The sequence below is a fragment of the Halichoeres trimaculatus genome, unplaced genomic scaffold (assembly GCF_033239565.1).
Source record: "Halichoeres trimaculatus isolate MK-OKI-2021-1 unplaced genomic scaffold, fHalTri1.1 fHalTri1_scaffold_2, whole genome shotgun sequence".
In the NCBI taxonomy this organism is placed as follows: domain Eukaryota; kingdom Metazoa; phylum Chordata; class Actinopteri; order Labriformes; family Labridae; genus Halichoeres; species Halichoeres trimaculatus.
The window spans coordinates 3,506,379-3,525,210 of record NW_027437180.1 but is presented as its reverse complement, the minus strand read 5'-3'; the positions used below and the strand labels follow the sequence as shown (position 1 = coordinate 3,525,210).

The window sequence follows — 18,832 nt, the reverse complement described above, 5'->3', positions numbered from 1 at the left end:
CGATTGGAAATCAGTCCACTGCAGGTTAGGCTGGAAACCAACATGCAGCTAATTCTGGTCCCAGACATGAAGTCCTGCTCAGTCCTGCTAATCTCCGGCTCTGCAGAGAGCTCAGTAGATGGCGCTGATCCGCGGAGGAGTTTTCAGGCGCCATCGAAACCAAGGAAGAAGAAAACATGCACCCTGTCTTCTCTCAAGTTCTCAGCTAACATTTAAATCACTGGGACTTGTGAAACTGAAACTATCTGACTCGGAAACAAGCTGTATCAACCATGAGTGGAAGAGGAAAGGGAGGAAAAAGTGTTTAATATCATTAATTCCTCTCTCCTCTTTCTACTATTTTCTTCTATGGCACCTTCACGTCCTGCTCCTTATGCTTCCAGATTTGGAAGTTTATGGGTGAGACTGAAATATGTTGGTGATGGAGAAGTTCCCACCAGAGACTATGTCGCTGAAGAACTTTTATTCAAAACAACATGGATCAGTGCTCAAGATATTTATTCTTTCATCGTTCTGCCGAACAAAAGAGATTTTGAGCTCATTTTCTGTGAAGAGGCTCCTCTTCGGCGCTTCCTGGAAATAGTTTCCACCAAAAGGAATGATCCTCTGTGGAAGAAGTGGGAGATCGAGTCAGCTCTAGAGTTGGATGTCACACATATCGTGGTCAAATTCTGGACTGGCAAAATCCCCGACCCTGACATTGAGATCTACCTGAAAAGGTATTGTGAAATCCTTCAGCCCCCGTCCAAACCCGTTGATAAATATGGGATTTGGTACGGAGTAAGGAAGTACAAAGTGAAGTTCCACAAAGACAGCAGCGGACATCCTGTGCAGATCCCCAACTCCATTTCACTGGGTCCCTACAACGGCCGAGTGATCTACAGCGGCCAAGTGGCCAAGTGTTTCATCTGCCAGTCCTCAGACCATCAAGTCAAAGACTGTCCCACTGTGAAGTGTTGGCGCTGTGGTCAGCTGGGCCACAAGGCCAAATCCTGCTGGGGAGAAAGCGAGTGTTCCCTCTGTGGACAGAGAGGACACACTTTCTTTTCCTGTCCCCTGTCATACGCAAACAAAGCTAGGAGAGCCAACAGTTCACGAGTCCCAAACACGACTCCTGTCCCCTCACAGCCTCCACCTCCAAATCCCCAGCCTCCTCCAACCCCCCAGCCTGCTCCAGAGGAAGAAGCTGCTCCTCCCCTGTCCGTCCAACCCTCGGAAGACCTGCAGCCCCATCTGGATCCTGAGCAGGTTTCAGATCAGCCTCCAGACCAGGTCCCCCCTCTCCAGCAGCAAGACAGCCAGCGGGGTGCAGAGGAGCTCCCAGCTACTGAGCTGCTGGCGGAGGATGAGGTTTCTGAACCACACGGAGTCCCCACTCCTCCTCCAGCTCCCCCCGTGGAAAACATCAGGCACGAGGAAGGAGAAGCTGATGGAGCTGGTGTGGTGGTCGATAACATCGGAGATGGAGACAGTGAGGCTGAGGATATCAGTGATAGCGGTGAAGAGGTTTCTGACAGCGACGGAGAATCCCCGGAGCACTACGAGAGCGCCAGCGAGAGCGAAACTTCCTGTTGTTCTCCTGCCCATGGAGGACCACAGTCCAGCTCCCCCCTGACCTCCCTGGGAGAACTGGAGGTGTTGAGCCTCCCGTCGTCCTCCAGCTCAGCTTCGTCCTCTCCCCCGGATCCTGTCCCAGTTAGAAGAAAGAAGCGCCCGGCCTCTGCTGCAGATCATGGGAGAGAGAAACGATCTGATCAAAAGTTAAGTCCTAAATAACTTCCCCTTGTTTCTTCTTCTCTATGAGTCTCATCCATGTCGGCTCTTGGAATCTGAGAGGAATACAATCCTCTCAGTTTCGGAATGAAAAGCTGAACTATCTGTTAGACACGGACTTTGATGTGCTGTGCTTACAAGAGCTCCGACTTAAAAGTAACACCGATGTAGTTGATGTGTGTAGTCGTTGGTCTAAAGGGACCAGTATAATATCCATAGGAGAAAGTAGTGCTGATGGTGTTGGTATTTTCTTTAAAGATCATAATATCAATATAACCAAACGTAGAGATATTATCCCTGGCAGACTTTTAATGATTGACTGCTTCTATAGGAATCAAAAATTCCGCATCATTAATGTTTACACTGCGCCTGACAGAGCAAGCAAGATGCAGTTATTTAAAAAACTAAGAGAAATCATTCATGTTGGGTTTAAAATTATCTTATGTGGAGATTTCAACACTATTACAGAGAAAAATGATAGAATTGCCTCCACTCCTTTTACCATGTCAAGGGAAGGCAAATTGTTGTCTGATATTTGTAATGATGCTTCTCTGAATGATATTTATAGAGTCTTAAAATCACAAGAAATCAGCTTTACCCGTTTTGATGGGAAAACAAAAACTAGAATTGACCGGATTTATTTATCTACACAGATGAAAGCATTGAAATATGAAACTCTTCTCAACAATCACTCAGATCATCTCATAGTGAAAGCTTCTGTCATGTGCTGTGATAAAGATGTGAAGGGATTTTGGAAACTTAATATTAATTGTTTAAAAAATGTCGAACTAGTTAATGAATTAAAGGACGAGATAAGAAAAGTTTTAGATTTAAAAGTGTTTGTAAAGTCTGATGTTGAACTGTGGGAGCTGTTGAAAAACAGGGTGATGAACTTCTTTAAATTTAAATGCCGTGAATTAAATAGAATAAGAAACATTGAGTATAATGATAAAGTGAAAAGGTATGTTGAATTAAAGTGTAATAAACATAGAAGTGAAATAGAAGAAAATGAAATGAATGAACTGAAAAGTCAGATTGATGAGATTAATAACGAATTATTATTTAATATACAGAAGGTGAGCGGCAATGACCACAGAGGAAATGTGTCTTAATCTATCTCTGCCGGTCAGAAGAGGAGGAAAAGTAACTTTATCAAATGTGTTACAGATCTCACAGGTAGATTATGTTTTGATGAAGAGGAGAAAAGACGTGCTGTAGTAGAAAGCTGCTCTCTTATGTACGGGTGTTTAGCTTCTGACGCTGACGTCATCAGCTCCTTTGTTGATGTCATCAAACCGTATGACCCCTCCTTCTTTTCCTCACTATTAGGTGACGTTAGGAAAGATGAAGTCATCACAGCAATTAACCAGTTAAATCTGGGTAAATGTCCGGGTCCCGACGGCCTGCCCCCTGAGTTTTATAAACTGGTCGGTGATGATGTCATTGACCTCTTAGTTTCAGTCTTTAACTTTGGTTTTAAGGATGGTTTCCTGGGTGATACCTTTTATCATGGTGTTATGTCTTTATTATATAAAAAAGGTGATGATTGTGATATAGATAACTACAGACCAATTACAATAATGAACAGTGATTATAAAATATTAGCTAAAATAATAATGAATAGACTAAATGATGTCTTAGATATTATAATAGAACAAGAACAAACATGTGCAATCAAAGGCCGTCTAATGTGGGACAACCTCAGCTGTCTAAGAGAAATTATTTATGGTAGTAAAACTGATTTTTATGTGCTGGGGTTAGACCAGAAAAAAGCCTTTGATTATTTATCACATGAATATTTATGGTCTGTTTTGAGAGCATACGGTTTTCCCTGTGAGTTTGTTAAAATGATTCAATTGTTGTATAAAAAATGTACTGTACAGGTAAATATAAACGGTGTTTTAACTGAACCTTTTCAAGTACTTCGTGGAGTGAAGCAGGGCTGTCCTCTCAGCGCTGCGCTCTATGTGATCGCCATAAGTCCTCTCATTAAAAGAATAAACAGTGACGATGGCATTAAAGGTGCTCAGATTGGAGACTCTTTCAGAGTGGCTGCTTTGGCCTACGCTGATGATGTCACTGTCGTCATCAGAAACCAGACAGAGATGGACATTTTAAATTCTCACCTTGCTCTTTATGAAGAGGCATCAGGTGCAAAATTAAATCAAAATAAATCTGAAGCAGTGTGGATAGGTAAGACTCAGAACTAAACACATATAAATACACAGGTAAAAGATGAAATTAAAGTGCTTGGTGTTTGGTTAAATGGTAAGGACTGCTGTCAACTTAACTGGTCTAAAAAGATAAATGAAATTAAAGAAGAGGTTCAGAAATGGGAAAATAAAAACACCTTTTATAATTCCCGTATTAATATCATAAAAACTCACATTATATCAAAGCTTCTCTTTTTATCCACCGTTTTCCCTCCAACATCAAAAACTATTATAACTCTGAACAAATTATGTGTGAAACACGTTTGGGGCACTAATAGAGAAGTCACCAAAAGAAATATCTTGTTCAAAAGCAAAACAAACGGAGGCCTGGGGGCTCCTGACCTCAGCACGGTCCTCATGATCCCCTTCATTAAAAATGTTTTTAACGCTCTCAGCAGGGGAGCCAGCTGGGCAGTAACAAATAAAACTCTCTGGACCAAACTGAAAGGAGGAGCGAGGTCACGTGTCCCATACTACAAACTCCTGTTTGGTGACTTCACTACATCTTACAACCGTTTACAATTAAACTGGACAACTACTTCATCTAAACAAATTTATAACGCTGTTAATGAGCATAAAAACGGAGGACTGGTGCCCTACAAACATACAAGAGAAACTGAGTTTCCACAAATAATCAAAAATGTCAATGATAAAGTGTTAACTGAAAAACTGAAAGATGTAGTGTGGCTGATCAGTGTCAACAGACTTCCTGTTAGAGCAGTGGTTCAGTGGAGTTGTTTTGTAACAACAAAAAAGTGTCCGATGCCCTCATGTAACGAGGATGAAACTATTCAACACCTGCTCCTGGACTGTTTCAGAACCAAAGAGATCAGACAAAAAATGACCGGGATTGGATTCAACATCTGCATCAACGAACAGTCAGTCATGTACGGACTCTTTCAGGAAACACTTACAGACAACACCCGAAGACTGTTCTGGCTCATCATGTCCATCACAAACACTCACATCTGGAAAACCCGTGCTAAAACTGTCATTCACCAATCTGTCATCACAAGTGATGCAGTTTTTAAGAACATTAAAACTGATCTGAGGAAGAGGAAATCTATAGATTTGAAGAGGGGAAGTCCCTTACCCTGGGACATCCTAAACCTTTGACTTTGTGCTTCACTTATTGTTTGTTTTTTTTTTTTTTTATTCCTTGTACTGATGCAATTTTCGATGTTTCTCTTTTGTATTTCGCCTTTGAGTATTAAATAAAGATTATTAAAAAAAAAAAAAAAAAAAAAAAAAAAAAAAAAAAAGAAAGGGAGGAAAAGGACTCGGTAAAGGAGGCGCTAAGCGTCACCGTAAAGTCCTCCGTGATAACATCCAGGGCATCACCAAGCCCGCTATCCGCCGTCTGGCTCGCCGTGGCGGAGTCAAGCGGATCTCCGGTCTGATCTACGAGGAGACCCGCGGGGTGCTCAAGGTTTTCCTGGAGAACGTGATCCGTGACGCCGTCACCTACACCGAGCACGCCAAGAGAAAGACCGTGACCGCCATGGACGTGGTTTACGCTCTGAAGAGACAGGGACGCACTCTGTACGGATTCGGAGGTTAAACCATCGACATCATACTGCTTCAGTACCCAAAGGTCCTTTTCAGGACCACCCATTTTTATCCTTTAAAGAGCCAATTTCCTTGACAGACTTCTTGTGGACCAGGATAATCGACCGTTGTAACGCCAAATAGTCCTACTAACGACTTAACACCTTCGGTGAATTGATCAACAAGGAACATGAACTGCAGTGACTTCGAGTAATTTGAACCCCTGATCTCAATGTAATTCATTATCAACAATAATACAAGTTTCTTCGCAAACGTTGTCTATGCCAGTTATTATTATTATTATTATTATTTTATCATTATTATTATAACTAGTGGATTTTTTTTATTTTTATTGTTGAAATTGTTTTGAGGGGGTGCATTTTGTCTTGTTGCCCACCGATAGTACCATATTCATCAGCGCCATGTGATGAGTTGAGAGATGGGACTCAACTTGTCATTGCACATCTAAAGTAAAAAGTAATAAAAGGAGATTTGGAATCTCACCAGAATTGCAAGCACAGAGTACAGTTAATGACTGTAGGGACAAAATTATACAGATTATTGATTCAAGAAGGATAGGCTATAACCTTGTTTGTATGAACAGAGAAAACAAGGTTGGGGGGGGGGGGGGGGGGGGGGGCGCACTGTTCATAGCTGAAAATATCAAATTCAGAGTGTTGACGGAAATATCTGCAGTAATTGACAACATATTAGAATGCATGTTATTATTATTACGGTTGAAATCCATACAAAGAAAATTTGTAATATTATTATTTTTTGTATTTACAGAGCACCAAGGTCGACCCTGAACAGCTTCATCACATATGCTGGAGATCTTTTCTCAGAAATTGGGCAGAAAAAAGGTTTAGTCTGTGGTATTACTAACATTGACTTACTAAACCCAAATAAACACTAGCTACAAGGAGAAACCAGGTGCAGCAGAAAAAGAAAAAAAAAAAGTCAAAATGACCTTTAACGGATATGAAAATGATAATAGCTTAGTGTGTATTATCCAAAATTGTCAAGACTGAAGAATGCTGAAACGTAAATATGTGGGTTTGTTTGGTCTGTAAGACAGCAGGAAGGACAAAATATGCCAAAACAATGATAGTGAATGAAGTGATGTTGTAAGACAAGTGATGGACATTCACGATCAAATACATCTGTAAATGGAATCAAATTCATAAAAATCTGATGATATGTGAAAAAGAGGAGACTAAATATTGAGGAAATGGGGACAGGACTAATTAAGCTCTGCTTCTCCCGTCTTCCCTTTCGGACATGTACAATGTGATCATCTATTGAAAATGTGTGATATTGTATAAGTGTGCTGACATGACCGAAATAAATCAAATCATCACCATCAATATGGATGGGTTGATGAGAGGTTGTAAATATAAACAAATAGTTTAAGCATGACTCTCTTTGTTTCCAATAACCTGAAATAACAGAGCAGATGGTCAGTGTGAGGAAACAAATAAAAAGCTAAGAAAAAGGTTGTGACAAAACTCTTCAGAAAAAAAAAGTAAAAAAAGAGACAAAACATGGTTTAAAATTAAATTTCTTCACTTCAGTTCCAAGTTCAAGAAACTGTACAACAGTTATCAGAGAGCTCAAGGATTTTTTTCTTTTTTGAGGTGGTAAAGGAACAATTTTAAAGGCTGGAAACAAACTATTGGCCAACAAATTAATACAAGAGTTTAACACCTCTGCTGTTTCTATTTTTTTTAATAGTATAAAAGTAAAAATGTTTCAAGTTTCTGCAATTAAATTGTAAACCGGTAGTTGAAGAGAAATTTTAAGAATGAAAAAGAATAAAAATAACAACAACCCACAGAGTTGCTACCCAGATTTTACACCTCTGTTTTTTTAATACTTTTATTAAATGCTATATTTAAAAATCAGTTTCCCGTTTCTGCACTTAAATTGTGGAAACATTTATAGAGCAGAAAAGAGTTTCACTAAAGCAATTACACACAATGTCTCTTATTAAGTCCATGGTGTTTAGCATTAAAAAAAAAGATCTAATTCATAAAATAAACACAAATATAAACAGATGGATATTTGATGACTTAATTAATCAGTATAAACTATGTAACAAAATCAATTATTTCTAACACTGGACATCACAAGAGTCACCTTCTGTCACAGTGAGAAACTGTACAGTCCTCAGCCTGCATCAGTGTGTTTGCTGCTTCCTCAAAAACACCATATTCTAAATAAACCTCAACCTGTACATGACTTTTCTGCTTTAGTGTCTCTACATAAACTTGTAAACAACAGAAAGGAAAGGTGTTTTAGTGTATTGATGCGTTTTACATGGATTCATGAAAGAAAAGAGAAGGACAAGTCGATGAGCAGCTGCTATCACCATGATCAATCTGTGATGTTTGGAGTCTCCCTGAACAAAAGCTCAACAACCTGAGAGACAAACATGAGTTCAGTGTGAAGAGGAAAAGCTCCAGTATCTCCTACTTTTACAATCAGCCTCGATCTCTCCAACAACACTTCGTTTGGAGCATTTTTAGGGAAAGAGAAAACACAAGTTGTCCGACTTTCAGACTGAGTGGACGAGCTGCTGCTTGCTTGAGTCTCTACGGTTCTCATGTGTGCTTTAAGGACAGCCTCCCGCTCAGGATTTATCAACTCTACACCCAGAGAATCCTCCTCGCGTCTCCTGTTGCGTTCACTGAACTGAGTAAACTATGGCAGAAGTAGCTCCAGCTCCCGCCGCTGCTCCGGCCAAAGCGGCCAAGAAGAAGAGCAGCAAGCCGGCCAAGAGCGGCCCCAGCGTGGGCGAGCTCATCCTCAAAGCCGTGGCTGCCTCCAAGGAGCGGAGCGGCGTGTCGCTGGCTGCTCTCAAGAAGGCTCTGGCTGCCGGAGGATACGATGTGGACAAGAACAAGGCCCGCGTCAAGACCGCTGTCAAGAGCCTTGTGGCAAAGGGAACTCTGGTCCAGACCAAGGGAACCGGGGCCTCCGGATCCTTCAAGATGAACAAGAAGGTGGCAGAGAAGAAGGTCAAGAAGCCTGCAAAGAAAGCCGCTCCTAAAGCCAAGAAGCCAGCAGCCAAGAAAGCAGCTGCTGCCAAGAAGCCCAAGGCCGCTAAGAAGGCAGCGACCCCGAAGAAGGCCAAGAAACCCGCAGCGGCCAAGAAAGCTGCAACAAAGAGCCCCAAGAAGGCCGCTAAGAGTCCCAAGAAGACCAAGCCCGCTAAGAGCCCCAAGAAGGCCGTGAAGAAGGCCCCTGCAGCCAAGAAAGCCCCCGCTAAGAAGGTGGCCAAGCCCAAAGCCAAGAAGACAGCAGCCAAGAAGAAGTGAGCTGTTATCATCTTAGCATCTAATTAAGAAACAAAACGGCTCTTTTAAGAGCCACACACCTCTCACACTAAATGACAATTTCCTACTCAGCAAAGGTTGCAATGTCCGCGCTTTTCCCGCTGAATGCAGCTCATTTGATGTGTTTTTTTTTATTCTTCTATTATTATTATTATTATTATAATGTCAACATCGATTTTCTTTTATTATTTATTTATTTTAAAACCATCAACTTGATGAATCCATTATAAGGTACGATAGTATAAATGTAAATAATAATAATAATAATAATAATAATAATAAGTGTTTAAGTTTTTTTGTGTCAAAGTAAAATTAAAGGGATTCATTTGGATACGCAGAAGAGACCACATCTGTTCTACACCTTTATTTAGACTTGTATATGTAAGACATGTAAGCAGTGAAGACTGTACTGCAGATATGTGTGACATAGTTAACTCAGCGGACTAGGTCCCCATTGAAGGTGTGATAGAGAACAGTTCAGTCCCAAGAATCAAACTGTGCTATGTTAACGTGGGATTCATTTACGGGATGTCACTTTATCGGGTAGTGGTTATAATCTGTACTGATACGAACCCGGGCGCAGGCACCAAATCCACGCAAATCTGAATGAGCGCTTACCCACAAGGGGTCGTGGAAAATTTGAAGCATTGTAACTCGATTAACGTTATAGGTGAAAGTACGATGAGATGACTCTACTTCTACACTCGATCAATACTATGGGTACATGTACGAACATTTGACTCATACTTCTTAATGCTAATGGTGAAAGGATCTCTTTAGAGGTGAGTGGGTGGCTCTTAAAAGAGCCGTTGGGTGGTGTTGTCAGCAGAGCTGTTTACTTGGAGCTGGTGAACTTGGTCACAGCCTTGGTGCCCTCGGACACGGCGTGCTTGGCCAGCTCACCGGGCAGCAGCAGGCGGACGGCGGTCTGGATCTCCCGCGACGTGATGGTGGAGCGCTTGTTGTAGTGAGCCAGACGAGAGGCCTCACCGGCGATGCGCTCGAAGATGTCGCTAACGAACGAGTTCATGATGCCCATAGCTTTGGACGAGATCCCGGTGTCGGGGTGAACCTGTTTCAGCACCTTGTAGACGTAGATGGCGTAGCTCTCCTTCCTGGTCCTCCTCCTCTTCTTGCCGCTCTTGGTGGCTTTAGACACGGCTTTCTTGGAGCCCTTCTTGGGCGCTTTCACTGTCTCAGGCATAGTTGCTGGCTGTTCACTCAGACTATGAGGAGCAGTAGCCAGGGGCGCTTATTTAAAGGCTCTTCCATGCAGATAAAGCCGTGCTGCAGCTCATGCAGGATTGGCTGGGACTGGAGTTTGGACTGGGGTCCGAACTGAGGGGGGAGTTCTATTTCGTATAGGCTTCGCCCTTTAAGGCTATCGCTAGTGGGTTCACCCTCGCGCGTCAGCGCAGCACTGAAAAAAAACTTAGTCCACGCCCACCCACGTGATGGGCCTCCCGCGCTACCTGCCCATAAATAGCCGCGGGTTCATGCAATCTGCTCCCTCTTTTTCTTCAGCAGTCATGAAGTAGCACTAGAAGAACAACAGTAGCAGCAGGTATAGCGTCGTGGGAGACCGTCAGAGACCGTCGGAAACCGCCGCAGACCGCCGCAGACCGCCGCAGACCGCCGCAGACCGCCGTAGACCGTCGCAGACCGTCGCAGACCGTCGGAGTCCTGCCCTGACCCGACCCGGAGGACACCGGACAAGTGCCAACTCTGCAGGAGAAGTCCCCGTACTGCAAGCTGTTATCCCCAGCAGAGAAGTGGCGTCGAGTGGATTTTTTCACCGACGCTGCTGAGGATGTTTCTCCGTCGTCGACGCTTGCAGTCTGGAGGAAGCCATCAACCTACTCGCAGGACTGGGTTCGAATGAAGTCGGCCCCGAGGAGGCACTGTCAGTCTCACTCCAGCCGGAGGAGACCAACTTCGAGGATGAGCACGTAGGGGCTCGCTCAGGTTTAGCTGGGGTCCCCCTGTGGTCGTCCACCTCTCTGCCGGTCGTCGGAGCGCTCGTCCAGGAGCTTCCCGGCATCATCGAGAGGGCGGCAGCATACAGCCCGCAGAAGAAGGCTTCCTGCCGGTCCTCCATTGGATCCAGACCAAGCGGCCGTCTTGGAGTTGAGAAGCTGGCTGAAAGAGCAGAGGAGCTGAGCAAGGCAGCGAGCACGATCATCCCGCTCTGCGGTGGCTACAGCTCGCGTCATGGCCTGGCAGCATCAGATATACCGCAACATGTGGCTCTGTCTGTCCTCTTTCATCCAAGAGCCAGTCAAGAAGAGCTGCTGGATGGCCCCATCTCCGCGGACGCGCTGTGCGGCCAGCAGCTGCACTCTCTCATGGAGCACATGCACAAGACGGCAGAGGGAGAGGAGAGAATCTGGAGGCATGAGGCCGGCTTTCAGCGCCCAGCGGGTCACGGGCTGATCCGGTGGGACCACCGGGACCAGCCCCAGAGGCGACCGCAGCGTCCTGCGGCATCTGTCTCTCGCCCCCCCCTGCTCCAGCTCCTCCTCCACCTCCTCCGGGGTTTGTGTGCAGCGGAAAAGGGAAAGGAGTTGGCGTGGCGACACCAACAACACCAACAGCTCTTTTAAGAGCCACTCACAGATCTCATCTGTTGAGCTCTCCCTTTTCCCTCCTTCAAAGTCCGACCCGCTGACATGGCGGCGGACGGTGTTCACACAGCCCCCACACAGAGCGAGCCTGCTGCCGTTAACTCTTCGGTTAACGAGCAGCACGGCCGCGAGTCATCGAAGCAGCACACCGCTCCTTCACACACGGAGCGCTCCCTGTTTGCTCCGGCTGATGCCAAATTAAATATTCATGAGCCCACGGACAGAGATTCTCTGCTCCGTGTGGACAGGTTGGCTTCGCCTTTTTCCCTCTCTTCTCAGTCAGTGGAAAAAGAGCCCTATCAGCCCTTCAATCAGAGCCCCCCATGTGCTGCAGCTCAGATTTCTCTGGCGCAGGCAGCGGCGGCTTAAGTTGGCTCACCTCTCTCTCGGAGGAGGCGCCACAGCACCATGCTCGCCGCTCTCAGAGCGCTGCTCAGAGTGGCGACGGGTATGTTCGCTGGACAGGTAGATGGACAGGCTGATCGCCAGGGGTTATACTCTGCAGTTCGCTTCGTCTCCTCCACCGTTCAGCGGGATCCTGGCTGATGCCATTTTGAATATTCATGAGCCCACGGACAGAGATTCTCTCCTGTGTGGACACGTTGGCTTCGCCTTTTTCCCTCTCTTCTTAGTCAGTGGAAAAAGAGCCCTATCAGCCCCTTCAATCAGAGCCCCCCATGTGCTGCAGCTCAGATTTCTTTGACGCAGGCAGCGGCGGCGAGGGCTTTAAGCCGGCTCACCTCTCTCTCGGACGAGGCGCCACAGCAACATGCTCGCCCGCTCTCAGAGCGCTGCTCAGAGTGGAGGCGCGTATGTTCGCTGGACAGGTGGATGAACAGGCTGATCGTCAGGGGTTATACTCTGCAGTTTGCTTCGTCTCCCCCACCGTTCAGCGGGATTCTTGAGACACACCTGTCCTCACAGGATCAGTGTGTGTTTCTACAGAAGGAGGTGCAGGAGTTTGCCAAAAAATGTCATCTCCAGAGTCCCACAGGGAGAGGAGAATCAGGGTTTTTACTCCCGTTATTTCCTGGTTCCCAAGAAAACGGGAGGGATGAGACCCATTCTGGACCTGTCACTGTTCAACACAGTGATAATGCAGCGTCCGTTTCACACGCTGACGATAAAACTAGTACTGGAATGCGGCCAGGAGAACAATGGACCTGAAGGGCGCATACTTTCACGTCTTTATTATTCTGAAACACAGGAAATTCCTGCGTTTCTCGTTTTCAAAGGTCCAATACCAGTACAATCGTCTCTCCTTCGGTTATTCTCTCGCTCCCCGCACGTTCTCCAAGTGTGTGGAGGCAGCTCTGCAGCCACTACACAGGAGAGGGATGAGAGTTCCCTTTTACCTGGATGACCTGTTTTTACTGGCTCGATCCAGGGAGGAGGCGGCAGCTCAGACTCAGGTGCTGGTTTTTCACCTGTTGAAGCTGCTTCGCTATCAATTTGGAAAAGAGCTCGCTTTTTCCGTCTCAGCAGATTATTTATCTGGGAGTGGAGCTGAACTCAGCCACAATGAGCGCGCGGCTATCTCAGGAGAGGTCGCAGACTCTGACAGCCCTCCTCAGACGAGTTGTCCCCAGCAGGGTGGTGACAGCATTTTTATTATGCGGCTGCTCGGCATGATGTCAGCGGCTCATGTGGTAGTACCGTTGGGATTACTTCACATGAGACGGCTACAGACATTGTTCATCCGTGTGCGCATCGACCCGGTGCGTCAGCGGAGACGCATGGTTTTAGTTTCCCCCTCAGTGTCTCCCGTTTTGGATCACTGGAACGACCCGAGTCCTGAAGTCGGGGTTACCGTTAGGGAAGACATCATGTCACGTTTCTGTGTTCACGGATGCTTCTCTCTCGGGGTGGGGGGGCACGTGTCTCTCTCAGGTTGTGGGGGGACAGTGGCCAGCTCACATGTCTCCACATAAATGCGTTGAAGCTTCTGACAGTGTGGAAAGTGGTTCAGCATTTCACTCCTTTTCTACAGAAGCAGCATGTTCTGATCCACACAGGCAACCAAGTAACAGCGGCTTATATAAACCGTCAGGGCGGCGTGCGCTCGGCGCAGCTGCTGGACATAGCCAGAAAGCTGTTATGTTGGGCGCACAGACATCTCCTCTCTATCAGAGCGGTGTACATCCCCGGTGTGTTAAACAGGGGGCGGACATCATGTCGAGGGGAGGTCCTCAGGCGAGAGACTGGAGCCTGCATCCCGAGCTGGTGTCTCAGATTTGGTCAATGTTCGGGCAGGCAGAGGTGGACGTGTTCGCGGCGCGAGAAAACACTCAGTGTGCCCTGTGGTTTTCTCTGAGCGCACGAGACAACCCCCCTCTGGGGGTGGATGCGTTCTCACACCACCCCTGGCCCAAAAAGCTTCTTTATGCTTTTCCGCCCGTCCCTCTGATTCCTCGGTTTCTGAGGAGGATTCAGGAGGAGCAGCTGTCAGCTGTCCTCATAGTTCCGGAGCGCACGGGAGCGTCATGGTTTCCATGGTTACAGCGCCTGCTAGTGGGACTGCCATGGATGATTCCGTGGCGGGGGGATGCTCTCTCCCAAGCAGGGGGGAACGATCAGGAGTTTTCCCTGTGATAAGTCAGCGTCTGTGGGCCTGGCCGCTGAAAGGGAGCGCTTAGAGAGGCTCGGACTCTCTCCCGAGGTCGTGCGCACAATCCAGAGCGCAAGAGCTGCATCCACGAGAGCAGCATACTCGGGGAAATGGGCAGCTTTTCAGCGCTGGTGCATGGAGTCAGGCTTGGATCCAGTGTCTTGTCCTCTGCCTCGCGTGCTGTCTTTCCTCCAGCTCCTAATGGACAGAGGTTTGGCTTTTCGCACGGTTAAAACTTATGCAGCTGCGTTTTCAGCTTGTCACGAAGGGTTTGGTGACAGAACTGTGTTTAGTCACTCACTGATGAAACGCTTCCTCAAAGGCGTGAGGAGAGACAGACCGATTTCTCGCTCCTTTGCTCCTCAGTGGGATTTATCTCTGGTTTTACGGGCGTTGAGCAAGGCTCCGTTTGAACCCCTGTCTCAAATCTCACCAAAGTTTTTATCACTCAAAACAGCTCTGCTTTTAGCTCTTACTTCAGCTAAGAGAGTGAGTGATCTGTCAGCCCTCTCAGTTGCTCCATCTTGCCTGCACATTCAGGGAGATTGCAGCTCGGCTGTTTTACGCCCGAATCCTTCCTACATGCCTAAGAACATTAATAGCTCTTTTAGATCAAGAGTTATTAAGTTGGAGGGATTTTTCCCTCCTCCGCATGACTCCGAGGAGGAGGCTGCATCACACCTTCTTTGCCCTGTGCGCGCTCTGTCTTGTTACATGGAGCGCACGGCCACGCTGCGTCACTCTCAGCGTTTGTTTGTGCATCATAGAGAGCACTCGCAGGGGCGCCCTCTCTCTGCTCAGCGCCTGTCACATTGGTTGTGTGAGGCTATTTCACAGGCTTATGTTTCAGCTGGCTGTGTGCCTTCTGAGCACATCAGGGCACATTTTACAAGAGGAATTTCCTCTTCTGTGGCTTTGCACAGTGGGATGTCAGTGGAAGATATCTGCGCTGCAGCATCTTGGTCTTCCCCATGCTCATGTGTGCGGTTTTATCTGAGAGATGTCTCTCTCTTCTCTATGTCCCACTCTGTTAGGGATCCTATCAGAGTGATGGTTGTGACATGAATGGATTCATTCTGTTTTCTGGATGAGACAGGCGTGTTATTGGGTCTGTTCTGTTCATTGTTTGACTGTTACAATGCGTAACGATCGTCTTCTCTGCTTTTCAGCAACAGACAGATGTGTTTTAGGTCTGTTCTGTTCATTGTTGATTGTTACAGTGCGTAACAATCGTCTTCTCTGCTTTTCAGCAACAGACCAGCAGAGTCAGCTTCATGGATCAGGAGTATTCCTTATCTGGGGCTGAGACGGATGTGTTACTGGGTCTGTTCTGTTCATTGTTTGACTGTTACAATGCGTAACGGTCGTCTTCTCTGCTTCTCAGCAACAGACCAGCAGTGCCAGCCCTTATGATTATGAATAGTCATTATCTGGTGGCTGATCAGGAACACATCATCAGGCAGTTGTGTGCGCACGTTCTGCGCATACAGGGCACAGGAGTTCACATGATACAGGTTTCTGTGAATGAGATTGTGTGCGTGCCTGAGTTTATTGGAAGCTTTGTTGCTGGGGTTTTTCGGATGAGGACCCAGTGAGGCATTGACTACATCCTGCTTCGCCTTTAACCCACTAGCGATAGCCTTAAAGGGCGAAGCCTATACGAAATAGAACGTTAGTTACGTATTGTAACTCCAGATTCTATGAGTATAGGCGCAGCCCTTTAAGCTATGGGCCTCACTGGTTCCCCTTATCAGCTGAAGAAAAAGGCTGTTATCGGGAGCAGATTGCATGAACCCGCGGCTATTTATGGGCAGGTAGCGCGGGAGGCCCATCACGTGGGTGGGCGTGGACTAAGTTTTTTTTCAGTGCTGCGCTGACGCGCGAGGGTGAACCCACTAGCGATAGCCTTAAAGGGCTGCGCCTATACTCATAGAATCTGGAGTTACAATACGTAACTAACGGTTTTGGCTTTGTCTCAAATTCTTGCGCGGTTCCCGCTTCATCCGAGCGCCGTGCGCAAAATGTTCTATTTCGTATAGGCTTCGCCCTTTAAGGCTATCGCTAGTGGGTTCACCCTCGCGCGTCAGCGCAGCACTGAAAAAAAACTTAGTCCACGCCCACCCACGTGATGGGCCTCCCGCGCTACCTGCCCATAAATAGCCGCGGGTTCATGCAATCTGGTCCCTCTTTTTCTTCAGCAGTCATGAAGTAGCACTAGAAGAACAACAGTAGCAGCAGGTATAGCGTCGTGGGAAACCGTCAGAGACCAACGGAGACCAACGGAGACCGTCGCAGACCGTCGGAGTCCTGCCCTGACCCGACCCGGAGGACACCGGACAAGTGCCAACTCTGCAGGAGAAGTCCCCGTACTGCAAGCTGTTATCCCCAGCAGAGAAGCGGCGTCGAGTGGATTTTTTCACCGACGCTGCTGAGGATGTTTCTCCGTCGTCGACGCTTGCAGTCTGGAGGAAGCCCTCAACCTACTCGCAGGACCGGGTTCGAATGAAGTCGGCCCCGAGGAGGCACTGTCAGTATCACTCCAGACGGAGGAGACCGACTTCGAGGATGAGCACGTGGGGGCTCGCTCAGGTTTAGCTGGGGTCCCCCTGTGGTCGATCACCTCTCTGCAGGTCATCGGAGCACTCGTCCAGGAGCTTCCCGGCATCATCGAGAGGGCGACAACATACAGCCCGCAGAAGAAGGCTTCCTGCCCGTCCTCCATTGAATCCAGACCAAGCGGCCGTCTTGGAGTTGAGAAGCTGGCTGAAAGAGCAGAGGAGCTGAGCAAGGCAGCGAGCACGATCATCCCGCTCTGCGGTGGCTACAGCTCGCGTCATGGCCTGGCAGCACCAGATATACCGCAACATGTGGCTCTGTCTGTTCTCTTTCATCCCAGAGCCAGTCAAGAAGAGCTGCTGGATGGCCCCATCTCCGCGGACGCGCTGTGCGGCCAGCAGCTGCACTCTCTCATGGAGCACATGCACAAGACGGCAGAGGAAGAGGAGAGAATCTGGAGGCGTGAGGCCGGCTTTCAGCGCCCAGCGGGTCACGGGCTGATCCGGTGGGACCACCGGGACCAGCCCCAGAGGCGACCGCAGCGTCCTGCGGCATCTGTCTCTCGCCCCCCCTGCTCCAGCTCCTCTTCCACCTCCTCCGGGGTTTGTGTGCAGCGGAAAAGGGAAAGGAGTTGGCGTGGCGACACCAACAACACCAACAGCTCTTGTAAGAGCCACTCACAGATCTCATCTGTTGAGCTCTCCTTTGTCCCTTCCAAGTCCGGCCCGCTGACATGGCGGCGGACGGTGATCACACAGCCCCCACACAGAGCGAGCCTGCTGCCGTTAACTCTTCGGTTAACGAGCAGCACGGCCGCGAGTCATCGAAGCAGCACACCGCTCCTTCACACACGGAGCGCTCCCTGTTTGCTCCGGCTGATGCCAAATTAAATATTCATGAGCCCACGGACAGAGATTCTCTGCTCCATGTGGACAGGTTGGCTTCGCCTTTTTCCCTCTCTTCTCAGTCAGTGGAAAAAGAGCCCTATCAGCCCTTCAATCAGAGCCCCCCATGTGCTGCAGCTCAGATTTCTCTGGCGCAGGCAGCGGCGGCTTAAGTTGGCTCACCTCTCTCTCGGAGGAGGCGCCACAGCACCATGCTCGCCGCTCTCAGAGCGCTGCTCGGAGTAGCGACGGGTATGTTCGCTGGACAGGTAGATGGACAGGCTGATCGCCAGGGGTTATACTCTGCAGTTCGCTTCGTCTCCTCCACCGTTCAGCGGGATCCTGGTTGATGCCATTTTGAATATTCATGAGCCCACGGACAGAGATTCTCTCCTGTGTGGACACGTTGGCTTCGCCTTTTTCCCTCTCTTCTTAGTCAGTGGAAAAAGAGCCTGATCAGCCCTTTCAATCAGAGCCCCGCATGGGCTGCAGCTCAGATTTCTCTGACGCAGGCAGCGGCGGCGAGGGCTTTAAGCTGGCTCACCTCTCTCTCGGAGGAGGCGCCACAGCAACATGCTCGCCGCTCTCAGAGCGCTGCTCAGAGTGGAGGCGCGTATGTTCGCTGGACAGGTGGATGGACGGGCTGATCGCCAGGGGTTATACTTTGCAGTTTGCTTCGTCTCCCCCACCGTTCAGCGGGATTCTGGAGACACACCTGTCCTCACAGGATCAGTGTGTGTTCCTACAGAAGGAGGTGCAGGAGTTTGCCAAAATAATGTCATCTCCAGAGTCCCACAGGGAGAGGAGAATCAGGGTTTTTACTCCCGTTATTTCCTGGTTCCCAAGAAAACGGGAGGGATGAGACCCATTCTGGACCTGTCACTGTTCAACACAGTGATAATGCAGCGTCCGTTTCACACGCTGACGATAAAACTAGAACTGGAATGCGTCCAGGAGAACAATGGACCTGAAGGGCGCATACTTTCACGTCTTCATTATTCAGAAACACAGGAAATTCCTGCGTTTCTCGTTTTCAAAGGTCCAATACCAGTACAATCGTCTCTCCTTCGGTTATTCTCTCGCTCCCCGCACGTTATCCAAGTGTGTTGAGGCAGCTCTGCAGCCACTACACAGGAGAGGGATGAGAGTTCCCTTTTACCTGGACGACCTGTTTTTACTGGCTCGATCCAGGGAGGAGGCGGCAGCTCAGACTCAGGTGCTGGTTTTTCACCTGTTGAAGCTGCTTCGCTATCAATTTGGAAAAGAGCTCGCTTTTTCCGTCTCAGCA

At 47.9% G+C, this 18,832-nt stretch overlaps 2 protein-coding genes across 2 annotated transcripts; one reads left to right on the top strand and one right to left on the bottom strand.

Moving 5' to 3' along the window:
- The first annotated feature begins 8,232 nt into the window (after positions 1-8,232).
- On the top strand, positions 8,233-9,036 carry LOC141806103 (histone H1-like). The gene has a single exon (XM_074691342.1). It carries the CDS (start codon positions 8,240-8,242, stop codon positions 8,852-8,854), a length of 615 nt encoding a protein of 204 aa, XP_074547443.1. The 5' UTR covers positions 8,233-8,239; the 3' UTR covers positions 8,855-9,036.
- A 671-nt stretch (positions 9,037-9,707) lies between these two features.
- Positions 9,708-10,076, bottom strand: LOC141806746 (histone H2B 1/2-like). The gene has a single exon (XM_074692417.1). The coding sequence runs from the start codon at positions 10,074-10,076 to the stop codon at positions 9,708-9,710; it is 369 nt and encodes a 122-aa protein (XP_074548518.1).
- Between the last annotated feature and the right edge of the window lie 8,756 nt (positions 10,077-18,832).